Genomic DNA, 14,486 nt, shown 5'->3' on the forward strand with positions numbered 1-14,486 from the left:
GGCGGGGGGCGTACGCCCATTACGCCCTCACCTGGACCTAAACTTTTACTTCTAAAATAATACCTAAGATACAGAAAGAGAATAGCATATGCTAATATCACATAACTGACCAATGTTACTATGTCATACGGCCATTTCATAAATATGGTATTACACACGTGTAATAAAATCTAATGGTGCTGCGATCTTGAGGACGTATATTCCTACGCCACTTCACGTTCTACTTTTATTTACTATCCCACATGATACATTTACTGTTATCTTAAATGAATTTGAGCAGTATTTTGTCATTATTGTATTCATTGAATATAAAGCTGATGATTATATAAAAATGAATATCTGGAACAACTTTGCACTGCGCGGAACTGCAATACTAAGACCGGAGTGTTTTAACTATATAGAGTCAGTTGGGACACATAATTGTTTTTGAAGTGTTATGTAATAAATAGAATATGACATTCGTGTCCATGTCATATTGAATTTATTACACTCGTTCAATAATTAGATATGACATTATCTATTAAATATGATGAAATATTAGATATCAAAGGCTCGTGTCATATCAGTTCATTTAACAAGTGTAATAAATTAAAAATGACATAGACACGAATGTAAGATCCTCTATTAATTACAGAACAGGGTGAACTTATAAAAGTTCACTTATTAATGAAAAAATATATATGCTGATATGGCTAACGATATTGATTATAGAATTTCGTTATCTTCCAAAATTAAGAAATATTATTCTGAATATTTAGAAAATGTAATTATTTTTGAAACGATGAGTTAACTGTTGAATTTCTAAGTGTTTCTGGGAAACTGTCGTTACACGAAAACGTGATCTTGCACTTTAGGACATAACTGTCGTATAGTTGTCTTCGTCTTATTGATAAAAAACTTTAGTCAAGCGTTTGGACAGAATTGAACAGGAACAAGTTCATGACCCAGGAAAAAACTTACAATCACACGAACAACAAACATATACTCACGATTGCGACTTTCTTATCGGATATCGGGGTCCTCATTGTGCTTTTTAAAATCCTTGGACATAAATTGGCAATTCAATATAATCCGAGAGATGTATTCGACTGCTGAAATTATAAGATAATACTCGTTTTATGCTCTACAGCGACCTCTCCTGTTGACACGGTAATGTTTACGCTGTACCGTAAGGAGTCCGTTCTGAACTCTTCAGCGCGGTACAAACCAGAGACGTAATATATACGTCTCTGTTCAAACAAAATTTTGAGGATTAGTTTTTAATTTTCATGCTGACAGAAATATAGCAACATTTCTTTATCTTTTTACCGTAAAATATTGAAATCCGAATCGATGCACATTACACTGTATCACGTGTAAATGCTATGACACTAATAGTTGGTATCGGTTTTATTCATTAAGCTGTTCATGCTTTGACAGTCGGACTCACCTCAACACTCCTTTGTTGTGCAGTCAATACAAACTTGATAAGGGTGTATTGATCATCATGATAGAAATTATACATTCAGGCGAAAACAAACCTAAATTAGTCTCATCTTCAAATCCTATACTAAACCATTCCGAGGTAATAAATTGAATATCGGAACTTCAAAACAGAGTATTCAATATTGTAGCGACTTAATGTTGAATAATATTGCCTTTGGTTAGCTTTGTTTAGGAGGGTTACTGGAGTTATCAATATAGGCAAACATTGCTAACTAATCAGTAAACTTTACAAAACTCCCAATATCGATTTGTACTGATTACATACCACCCTACCTAACAACGTAACACAGTGTTACGATATGTTTATGTGTTATCGATGTATTCTGTATAAAAAGAGACCTAAAGGGACTGTATCGCTCACATACATATTAAATAAACCACCAAGAACTATTCTCAATAAATATAATGCTGCAAATATTTCTCAGTATGTGAGCATCTCCTGTCTTTATGCAACATATGATTTCCTTGATGCCTTACAGTATATTTGTTTGAAATATAATCAAGTGTTCAAGAGGAGTAGGTTTTCTCTCTTTTTTCTCATCAACAGGATAAATCTGGCATTTCTTAAAGGGACATCACGTCAAAAGGCGTTTTCTTTTTAATGAATGTATGTATTGTATGCACTTCCACTTATGTTACCTCGCTATCCCCATATTCATAGTCCGTTCCAAATGTCCAGTTTGACCACTTGAATTGTTCGGGAAAGCCCTGCTAAAAATAGCGCCGATAACGTCACCTGACTAGGCAGTAAACACAAGTGGTGCGAGCGAGATGAAACGGTTTCCAAAGGGGCCCCCAGAGAGGGGCCGTCAGGCAACTGCAACTTCTTACCGCACTATGAAACCAAGTTATATGATTTCTAAGTCCGTATTCAAACTTATTGAACAGTAATTATTCATCATTAGAAGTTAATTGCACACTTGCCAATGTTCAGAATTTAAATTTATTTAGCTTTAAACATAAATTTGTTGCCAATAAAATTAAACAAGGGATGGGGCACAAGTTTTTACAATTTATCACAGCCTTCTCCCGTCATACATTTACAATTAAATGTCAACAATGATAATAGGCATAAACATAAAGTAGATATATTTAAATATATATTGAATTTAGTACCGGAATGTGGCCGGTACAGATGGTACGGGGCTAAACACCTTCCCTACACCAAGGGACAAACCTTTCTGATTTTTTTTTATATATTGCCGGGGCAGAGGAGGCCGGGTATTCATATTAGTACTAATTTAAATCTTGCATGTAAAAACAAAAATAATCGTTTAATTCAGCAATATAATTAAATCATACCATTTTATTGAACCCGGTAATATTATAAATTATGTAAATCCACGGACTTAGATAACACGTATCTCGGTGACCCAGAAAATACGCCGTGGGCCATCACAACAGTTATCCCTTGGAGGGCCTCATGGCAAAATCAAACTAACCAGTCACTTATCCCTTCCTTTCGCATAAACCACTGTATAATTATAGAAACACAAAGTAAACTCTCTCCAATACATGCCCATTAACATATTAAACTAAGTTCATCTGTGTTCAAACTCAGACAAAGATACTAGCGTGCTTAATAGTTTTAGATATTTATTCATAACATAAACAGCGCTAGCATTTCTGTCGATTCCATTTCAGCTTAACCGGCTATCCGGAAGAATACATGCACCGTACTAACTGCTACGGCAGCTATTTTCTCCTTTGAATACTGCCCACCTGCAATAATGATTCCGTAACGTACTCCTTGCGCTATCTTTTGACCATTTGGCAACTTTTCGTTTCGTAGCTGACACGGTACAACACTTTTCTTTCGCTTACTTCACACGGCCAGTCATTTTGTTTACAAAGAAATGGTGTGCTATGCGCATGCGCTAGTAGAGGGAAATCACTGAACAAAACGTTGGTCAGACAGGTAGAAATACCGATGATTTTCTTAGATTTAATCATTTTTATGAATCTATTTCAGCCAAATCCGATTGTTATTTTCCATAAGGAGTCTCACTTGATATGTTTATGTAGTATTTGAAAAAAAGACAAAAAATAAAGTTACTTTACCGTGATGCCCCTTTAACACTTTCATGTAGTTTAAGTTATTCACTTTCCATTAATACCACGCTTATGATTTTTGGTTTAGTTTAGTTTGTTTCTGTTTTACGTCCTTTTAACAGCTATGCTCATTTAAGGACGTGCCAGATTTTGGTGGTGGAGGAAAGCCGGAGTTTTCGGAGAAAAAACACCGACCTACGCCTTATACCTTGCGACTGCCCCACGTAGGCCTCGAACCCGCGACCGAGTAGTGGAGGGCTAGTGATAGCAGCTAATGCCAGAGGCCTTAATGGCACGCGGCCTCCACTTAGGATGTTAAACGTGTCAAAAAATATATATTCCAAAAAAGTTTATTTTATTACATTCCATAAAGAATTCGATGATTTACATGGTGTCAAGCGTTCCCCAATGGCCCCCTTAAGATGACGATCTCCTTGTCACATTTTGGCACGCTTCTTGAACAATTACGATCATTTGTTTGTTCATACGTGAAATATACAATTGTTTAGCATACCAAGTGATGTAACAGATCTTTATGAATTAAGACAAAAACACGTATATTGTGTAAACACTACATCTGACCCCATCCTCGATACTCCACGGGTTAAGCTCATCAACATTCTCTGCACCCCTGGAATATGTCATAGCAAATTTGAAGGCACAAAGACACCTGTTTGGTTGGTCTCAGGTAAGAAAACCCTGACCAATCGCTAGGCTGATACCTGTCCCTTGAAGACCACAAAGGAGCCACACTCGGTCAATTTTTTACCGTTACGCGACCGCGAGATTATTTTGATGTACATCAGAGGATCGAACTAGTCTTCTTGTCGCATCCACAAGGTGGCGCAGACTGAGCCTTCAGTTTTGTTATGACAAATTTCAGGGGTGCAGAGAGTAAAAGTGAGCATAATCCCTGGAGTATCGAGGATGCTCTGACCCAGTCGAACATATAAACGCTATTCGTTAGAAGGGTTGTTTCCTGGCTTTGGGTGAATTCGCCTATGCACGACAACAACTTAAGCATGGCTTTAACTCTGCACCCTTTGAGATAAATAGCAGTCTGGAAAGGCTTCGCACGCATATTCTTCACATGAATAACGTCATTGGATTTAAAAAATCTTTTCATGTTACATGTAACACTAATAACATTGATGAAATTTAATGACTACAGTTTTAGCCACAGGTTTCCCAATTTAACGGTCATGTTCCGGTTAATTTTAACATTCGGCATTTAGGGTAATGGCAACAACCGGTTAACTCGAATGGCTTTTATACAGAGGCTAGTCCAAGCTGGACGGGATCGCCACTGTAACGCCTCTATTCCGTGTGATACTACTCTGTTGTCAGTCAGGTGGGTCTAGTATGTGGTTGTTCGCCCAGAGAAAAAGTCTGTACTGCTTCATGCTAATGTTATGTTATGAAGATGGTATGGGTTTGTGATGTCAGTCTTGTAGTCTCCGTTGTCTTGTTCTCCCTTTTAACCAATGGGTCGGCCCCTTCCAACCAAATACGGTTTACATCCATTTTATAGTTTTAGTGAAACAGCAGCAAACGTCTCTTCTAACATGTTTATGATTTCTTCTATTGCACTTTGCCTTTATAATCTCCTTTCCTTTTTTATCGCCATCCTGAAAAAACAAGTCATCTTCTTGTACCTCTTTCCTATAATGGGACAGATGTCTTACTTGTTGCAACATACATCTGAGGAGGACAACTTAACCCGTATGGTCTTCAGTGATTTGAATGTTGACCGAAATAATGGATCACGACCCGGAGATTTAAATGTAGGGAGACGTGGACAGTTTTGTTTTATTCCAATGTGGTTGGGATCAAATTTTTGACCCAATATTCTCCTCATTTTCAATTCGGGTGTTCTAGCTTCGAACAGAAAGCATATAATCGATAGTCGAAAAACAAAAAGTCCAATGGGCCTGCATCGCTCACCAGGTGATAATCTTACAATTGAACCTTAAAAGGGATCTAAAATATATGTCTATAAGTCATTCAAAAGAACATTCAAAGTCATGACATACTTTATAGCCCTTCATCTCAGCATGCAACTTGCCAAATATCACCACCCTAGACCTTCTGTTTATTGAGATTAGGTCATATAAAAGTTTATACATACTCGACCAAATTTGACCTTGAAAGTGGGTCAATATCATTCAAATTACCAAACTTGATAGCCCTATATCCAAGCATGCTACTGGCCAAATATCAGCATTCTGGGCCTCGTGATTTTTCAGAAGAAGTTGTTTAAAGATTTTAAACAAATTTTACCACTGTAACCTTGACAATAAGTCAAGGTCATTCATTTGAACAAACCTGGTAGCCCTTTAACCAAGCATGATAATGGCCAAATATCAATATTCTGGGCCTCATCTTTATTCAGAAGAAGTTGTTTAAAGATTTTAAACAAATTTTACCACTGTAACCTTGACAATAAGTCAAGGTCATTCATTTGAACAAACCTGGTAGCCCTTTAACCAAGCATGATAATGGCCAGATATCAACATTCTGGGCATTATGGTTATTCAGAAGAAGTCGTTTAAAGATTTTTAAACATATCTGACCCCTATGACCTTGAATATATTTCAAGATCGTTAATTTGATTGCCCTTCATCCAAGCAGGCTACCGGTCAAATATCAACATTCTTGGCTTCATGTTTATTCAGAATAAATTGTTCAAAATGTTCAGACATATTTGACCACTGTGACCTTAAATATGAGTGAAAGTCAGTCATTTGAATAAACTTGGTAGCACCATCATCCATGCATGCTACTGGCCAAATATCATAACCCTCGGCATTCTGGTTATTCAGAAGAAGTTGTTTAAAGTTTTTAAGATAGTTGACCCCTGTGACATTGAACAAATTTGGTAGCCCTTCATCCCAGTTTGCTTCTGACCAAATATCGTCACCCCAGGCCTTTCAGTTATTGACGCAGGACGCCACGCCACGGCATAAGTCATTAGCTTAAAAATTACACGCAGTATTATATTTTGCTATCTGCGGAAAGGCTTTATCTGTAATGTCGTCTGTGTTGGTATGATTTCAGGTAAAGCGACAAAATGGACTATTGTCAGCGATAGTTGGATTGATTTTCAATTCTAACATGTTATATGACTAATGTACGAAATGTATATTTACGCCAGACGTAATAAATATTACGAGAGACACTCTCAATTAAAAGTGTTTTACAAGTATTTGGGTTTGACTCTTGATTTGATCAAAGCCAAACAAAAACCTGAACAGGAGTGTTTCTGAAATCCATGCAATTATAGATACTAGGGTGGCCGGGTGGTGCAGTGGATAGCACACTTGCTTTCATCAAGGCGGCCGGGGTTCGATTCCCCGATCGGACGTGAAAAGGTTGGCGTCACCTGCCCCACCACATGGGTTTTCTCTGGGTACTCCGGTTTCCTCCCACACTAAGACCCCCCACGCGCTAACATCCGGGCCAACATTAATTAATATAGGTTGAAATAACTTGTTTCGTAATTGTTGTAAAATAAATAAAGTTCATATTATATTATAGTTTGTCCAACTAAATCGTTTTTTTGTAATGGATTAGGCTATTTATCATATCATAAAAAGAAAGAATGTCAGTTTATCTTGAAAATGTGCCTCGAGGTGCAGGCTTTCCCTCATTCTTTCATTGACAGATTCATTAGAAGTAACCCGATTCCCAACATTGTACCTCAATCGGGAACCATCGGCACTTTCCAAAACGAGAAAATATTTGAATAAACACACGCACATCTCACTATCATAAACGCTGATAATTTACTCAGCATCCATCCCTTTTACACATAATCTTGATATCCACGTGTTCGCTCAAGGAGGCAGCCATCTTTGTTTACAAATGTGGGCCCTCTCAACGTAGGTCCCGATATGCTAATGAGATAATCAATATGGCGGCAACCGAGATACTCCCAAAGGTCTTTTCTCGTTTACGGAAAGTGCCAACGGATCCCGATTGATTGTACCTATGTAATAATACAACCTCCTACATGGTAAGTGGTCCGACTTCATGACAGCTTGTTCCATATTGCTAGAGCAATATAATATTGTCTGGGAATAAGACAAGGTGCATTTATTTGTCCTCATCTATTTGATTTATAGAAATCAATTACAGGTGAGAAGTTTATGGTATGTGAAAACATTATTTTCCATACGAAATGGATATGTTACAAGAGTGATCTCCCGTTGACCATATTCTGTATAGGGGTTGCTTCCCTTTCCTATATTCCCAATCATTACAAACAATCAATTTAAAATGTTGGACACCTTAAAAATGAGATGTACATAATTCGCAGTCACTGACAACAAGACAAAGTTACCATTAATTGTTAGGGTTTTTGAATACCTGTACTAATTATTACTTATGAGGTAATTCATTTATTGTTATTAATTATGCGTAAATTTCAACAGATCACATTGACAAGAGAATGGAGCCTGAAACATGTTAATATGTATGTGCACTCTACATTTTGTTGAAATCAGATCATTATTAGCGTCATTATAGCACGAAAAACAATAAACCAATGAAAATGTATTGGAGTAATTAGCTATGCCTAAATATGCACAGATGACATTGACCGGCAAACTTAGCCTTAAAGATATTACGATGTATGTGCACACCACATTTTGTTAAAATCAGACTATTATTATTAACGTAGTTATTGCACGGAAACTGAAATATGACAGACGGACGGGCCCAGATTAATATGCCCCGATTTTCTTCAAAAAGCCAGGGAAAAAAATACCTAAGCACCATGCATTCCAACCATGGAGAGGATTCCACAGCTAAGACCCAAGGGGAGAGTCAGGATATCAATTTTCAAACCATCAAACTGCAAATCAGATACTACTAAATCCAACTAGATTTGAATCATTTCCCACGGAAAGTAAGCAAAATATACCAAAAAATATAATCTATAATAATCTAACCTCCTTCAAAAGGGGGAATGGTTGACCCAGTGGTAACAAAATTAACTCTTTTTTTATAAAGCATCTTGGGATCTTTCGATCAATGAGGGTTTGACTCAAGCAAACCTTGGTCTGGGGTAACACAGTTCAAAAATGTAATGTAAATATCACCTTATGATATCGAGGAAGTTTCAATCCATGAAGAGCATTCAATTCCAGCTAATGTGGGTATGAAGAGTAAAGATGGTTGAATTTTTTGTCAATTTGACCTCATTTAGTGCTGCCTCCTCATCCGGCCCCTGGGGGTTTAGATCTATATGATTCACGATTTTGGTTTGTCTTTGACTATGCAGCCTTCCTGCAAACTTTTGTTGAAATTGGTTTTAGTGGTTTTGGAGATGACAAAAAATTCAAAAGATTACCAGACCTTAGCATCCAAGGAGTATGTTTTTTTGTTTGAAGCAGATAACCCAGACAATCTTCAGAAGCAGGGAACCTGCAAATGTTTTTTGCCTGAACATTATTTGCTCACATGTGCAGGCAATGTAACAGAGCAGGTAATACACAAGAAATTACAGTATCATCTTTAAATGTCCGTGCTTGGTTTGGTTTGTTTGTGTTTTACTTCCTATAAAAGCTATGGTCATTTAAGGACGTGCCAGGTTTTGGTGGTAGAGGAAAGCCAGAGTTCCCGAAGAAAAAGCTACCTACCTACAATCAGTACCTGGCGATTGCCCTACATAGGTATCGAACCTGCGACCCAGTGGTGGAGGGCTAGTGGTAGCAGAATGTCAGACGCCTTAACCATTTGACCACCGTGGGCCCCAACGTGAGCAATGTAACGGTGCAGATACATTAATCCCAAGGATTTACAGTATTATCTTTAAATGTCTAGGTTCAGTAAATAAAACACACAACAATATACAAGTAACTTTTACTCGTCACATTCATATATCATTCTTCTCTTGTGATTAAGTAATTACAAATGACAAAACGTTTAAATAAATACATTTTTGCATATTCTGCTTTACATTCAAAAGCAAAACATATAGAAAACATTAAGTCAAAGATATATTCTAACTGTTTTTTTTGATAAATGTATTTTCAAATTAACTATTAAAAGTGTCAATTTTCTTTGACCAGTTTTCCTCCAATACAATAAAGTGAACAATATGGAATTCTGAAAAAAATATTACAAGTACTAGAAATGTAATATTCACCAATATTTACAAACAAGAACAAACACCCGACAAAGAATATGTGATAAGTAGATTTGTTTCATTCTAATATCAGTTTTAACCCTTTCACCACTGTAGACCATAATGAACTCATTCAGATCAATGCATGAGAGAGTCTACTAAAGTTGCATAGGGGTGAAAGGGTTAAATGTTCAGAAACATCTACTATACATAGAAGAAAATGTTAATAGGATTTCCACTTATATCCTGAACATTTCTGCAAGAGAAATATTAGATTTAGAGTTAATGTTTTGTGTACCATTTAAGACCTTTTCTTTCAGAAAATGGGGAAAAAAAAGGGAAAAAAAAGAAAACAAATTATGGATCCTGGATGCTACTGGATGAAGAGGTCTCACAATTGGGTCATTGAAGCTTTCATGTAAAAACATGTTTCCCAGAAAAACAAATTGGAGTACAATCACTTTCTTTTTTAATCAATTATACTTTGTACCTAGATTGAATTTTTGATCTAGATTGTACCCCATACAATTTGTTTTGGTAGAAATCAGTTCAGCTATGAGCCTATCAGAACTGGGGATGTCATAGTCACGGTATTTCCCTCACATATAATGAGTTATCCTAGGATAAAATACACAATAATACTATTTTTTGAATGATTTTTTTCCAAATGAAAAAAATGCTTCAAATATACATGCATCAATAGATCCTAGAAGGATTTTGTCGCCCACCATGAAATGATCTTTATAAGATCTACAAAAGACGATCTTTTGTCTTCTTTGCTCTTCGTTTTCCCTCCAGGTACTATTACCCAGTCAAATGTTGGAAATCCTAAATGGGAATCTTGTAAACTAATTTTAACCTCGAAGCGTCATGTTACTTCCCACTATGGCAAATGTTACTGCATTGGAATTGCATAACTATACGCAAAATGCTAGACATTTACAATTCTTATATAATTAGGTGAGATGTTGAATTGGGAGATAAATTATCATTAGTAACATACATATGAAATTTAAGAAAGAGAAATAGAGAAAAACAAAACAAAAAACCTTTACTCATCAAATATGGCCATTTTGTTTTTCTAACATGTCTCAAAAGTGAACATGTTCAACTCAATACCAAGGGGAACCTATATATATTAAATTCAAGAAAGATCCATTCTTTCTGAGAAAAAGCAACAAAAATCCTTAACAACAAAACCTAAGATGGCTGCTGGTCGGCAACTTTGTTTCTCCCAAGTCTCAAAGTAAACAACAGACCAATGCAAGAGGAACGTCCATGTGAAAGTTGAGCAAGATCCCTAAGTACTTTCTGAGACATAATGATAACAAACCTTAACTGACAAAATCCAAGATGGCCGTCTGTCAGCCATTTTGTTTATCCAGTACTTTCTGAGTATGAAGCTATAGCAAGAATTGTTTAAAGATAGACGACACACTGACGGACTCATGATCACAGACGAAGGGCAATTTGAATAGCCAACCATCTGATTATGGCGGGCTAAAAATTAAGAAATAAAAAAAAAGTTGAAATAACCAATACTGAACTTAACCTGTAAGCCACAGGCAATACACCCATTAAACCATTGAGGATGTTTATGTCTCAGCCAATCAGAGAGCATAGAAGCCATTTTGATTTCCAAAATTTAAAAGGTGGCCTTTTATCATAAAGTATATCCCCTATGAATCATGCAGACAAAGTATTTTAAGCAGTTTTCTATCGCAACATTTCAGGGAATACAGCAATATATCTCAATATATTTTATTGAAAGAAATTTGCATTTAAAACAATTTTCTATAGAATAAACAACAGTGAGCATCAGTCCAGTGAAGTTTTTATGGTTAATCGACAAATGTTGTATATAATAATGAGTTTTCACACCATGTAAATCTAATATGATTAATTAACATTCATTCAGTTTGAACATTGTTTAAAAAAAATTGTAAAATTATTTCATTTCTGTGCCTAAAGCTAAACCACCAAAAATTAAGTGGCAAAACGTTTTTGCAATATATTGACATTTCAAAACCATACAATGTATGTTGATATTAAACCAGATATCGCATTATAATATTGGTGACTGCAATATTGCCCAAACCCTTTATTTAGGTCAAGTAAATATATGTTTCTATAAATAGGAGGGGGCTGCTGTAAAAAGGTTGAGTGCCATCTTTTTAGTCTTATTCTGTTTTGTTTATGAGGTGTTAACATTTATAGTTAATGCATTATTCAAATCATGTAACATGATTCACAGCATTTTATCTAAAGCAATGTTTAAAACAATATGTCTGAAATATTGGAATATAAGCAGAAATAAGTAGGACATTGTAATGCTAAACTCCTACAGAATTAAAGGGTGCTGTAAATCTGAATCAAGAAATAGGTTGGAAATGATAATAAGAGTGAGTCGGAGATGAAATAAAAGAAGTATGGAGAAAGAAGATCACATAATTTATGCAAATTTTCATTTTGAAATTAGGTGAAGCATTCATTTACAACTTGAACAGAGATACCTTATAAAACATATGTATGCATGCATTTTTAATTTTTCAATCAACCATATACTTTTTCTTTTTAAAAATATGCAAACAATCACAATATTCATTCATTCATATTTATCATATATAAAAAAGACTAGGCTGGCATTCATATTTTCTTTCAGATGGAGAACTCACAAGACATGAAATCATAAATACATATATGATCAAATACTTCAGCAGATGACTACCAATTTATTTTTATAAAAAATTCAAATATTGTACGTGTGGAAAGAATTAACAATTTTGAAAAATTTAATGTGTTCCGACACAGTTCTGATAAATACATCAAATACAGCCTCAACATGAGCTATTTTGTTAAACATTTTCAATACCTAATATGATCATGACGTCAGTTCAATAACTAACATAGCTCAATTCATTAACATTTGGAAATACACTTAGTAAACCATTATAATGCAAAGGAGTTTTAAAAATTGTGTTTGAATTTCGGAAAGCAGAAACGCCAACAGATTTTATCTGAAAGTATGTTTGTGTCGTTCACTAGGATGAAATTAAACAAGAGGCTCAGAGAGTCTGTACAGTTCACCTGTATATCTATGCCCCCTTCCCTATCTTAGACCTACAGCCCAGGTGAGCTAAAATAAATACAGCCTGTTATTCACTAGGTATACACCTACAGTCTTATTATAGCGTGTATATATATACATACTTACGCATGTTTATCAACAGATTAACAGCATGTTTATCTAAAACATATACAGCATGTATATCTACAGACTTACAGCATGTTTATAACATATTCTGCATGTATATCTACAAACGTACAGCATGTATATCTACAGACGTACAGCATGTATATCCACAGGCTTACAGCATTTATATCTACAGATATACAGCATGTATATCTACAGGCTTACAGCATGTATACCTACAGACATACAGCATTTATATCTACAGACGTACAGCATGTATATCTACAGGCTTACAGCATTTATATCTACAGACATACAGCATGTATATCTAGACATATAGCATGTATATCTATAGACGTACAGCATGTATATCTACAGATATACAGCATGTATATCTACAGACTTACAGCATGCATATCTACAGACATACAGCATGTATATCTACAGACTTACAGCATGCATATCTACAGACATACAGCATGTATATCTACACACATACAGCATGTATATCTACAGACTTACAGCATGCATATCTACAGACATACAGCATGTATATCTAGACATACAGCATGTATATCTACAGGCTTACAGCCTGTATATCTACAGACATACAGCATGTATATCTAGACATATAGCATGTATATCTATAGACGTACAGCATGTATATCTACAGATATACAGCATGTATATCTACAGGCTTACAGCCTGTATATCTACAGACATACAGCATGTATATCTACACACATACAGCATGTATATCTACAGACTTACAGCATGTATATCTACAGACGTACAGCATGTATATCCACAGGCTTACAGCATTTATATCTACAGATATACAGCATGTATATCTACAGACATACAGCACGTATATCTACAGACGTACAGCATGTATATCTACATACTTACAGCATGTATATCTACAGGCTTACAGCCTGTATATCTACAGACATACAGCATGTATATCTACACACATACAGCATGTATATCTACAGACTTACAGCATGTATATCTACAGACATACAGCATTTATATCTACAGACGTACAGCATGTATATCCACAGGCTTACAGCATTTATATCTACAGATATACAGCATGTATATCTACAGGCTTACAGCATGTATACCTACAGGCTTACAGCATGTATATCTACAGACTTACAGCATGTTTATAACATATTCTGCATGTATATCTACAAACGTACAGCATGTATATCTACAGACGTACAGCATGTATATCTACATACTTACAGCATGTATATCTACAGGCTTACAGCATTTATATCTACAGATATACAGCATGTATATCTACAGACTTACATCATGTTTATAACATATACAGCATGTATATCTACAGACTTACAGCATGTATATCTACAGACATACAGCACGTATATCTACAGACGTACAGCATGTATATCTACATACTTACAGCATGTATATCTACAGGCTTACAGCCTGTATATCTACAGACATACAGCATGTATATCTACAGATATACAGCATGTATATCTACAGACTTACATCATGTTTATAACATATACAGCATGTATATCTACAGACTTACAGCATGTTTTTAACATATACAGCATGTATATCTACAGACTTACATCATGTTTATAACAT

At 35.5% G+C, this 14,486-nt stretch overlaps 2 protein-coding genes across 2 annotated transcripts in view; one reads left to right on the forward strand and one right to left on the reverse strand.

The window, feature by feature from the left end:
- LOC110458931 (carbonyl reductase [NADPH] 1-like) overlaps positions 1-1,076 on the reverse strand; it is a 16,757-nt gene extending 15,681 nt beyond the window's left edge. The window contains exon 1 of the mRNA XM_021510913.1: positions 990-1,076. Within this exon, the coding sequence (XP_021366588.1) occupies positions 990-1,025 (36 nt within the window). The 5' untranslated portion in view covers positions 1,026-1,076. The remainder of the gene's footprint in view (positions 1-989) is intronic.
- Positions 1,077-13,197: 12,121 nt separating this feature from the next.
- Positions 13,198-14,465, forward strand: LOC110458837. The gene is made up of 2 exons (XM_021510791.1): positions 13,198-13,880; positions 14,062-14,465. Exons 1-2 carry the CDS (start codon positions 13,225-13,227, stop codon positions 14,438-14,440), a joined length of 1,035 nt encoding a protein of 344 aa, XP_021366466.1. The 5' UTR covers positions 13,198-13,224; the 3' UTR covers positions 14,441-14,465.
- Positions 14,466-14,486: the final 21 nt, after the last annotated feature.

This window comes from Mizuhopecten yessoensis, unplaced genomic scaffold, assembly GCF_002113885.1.
Source record: "Mizuhopecten yessoensis strain PY_sf001 unplaced genomic scaffold, ASM211388v2 scaffold9847, whole genome shotgun sequence".
NCBI classification, from domain to species: Eukaryota; Metazoa; Mollusca; class Bivalvia; order Pectinida; family Pectinidae; genus Mizuhopecten; species Mizuhopecten yessoensis.

Excerpts from the sequence above, each read along its gene's own strand:
- LOC110458837 (XM_021510791.1), top strand. The coding sequence starts at position 13,225 with ATGTATATCTACAGATATACAGCATGTATATCTACAGACTTACAGCAT. Across the intron at positions 13,881-14,061 it reads CAGCATGTATATCTACAGAC|GTACAGCATGTATATCTACA; the intron begins ATACAGCATTTA and ends ATATCTACAAAC.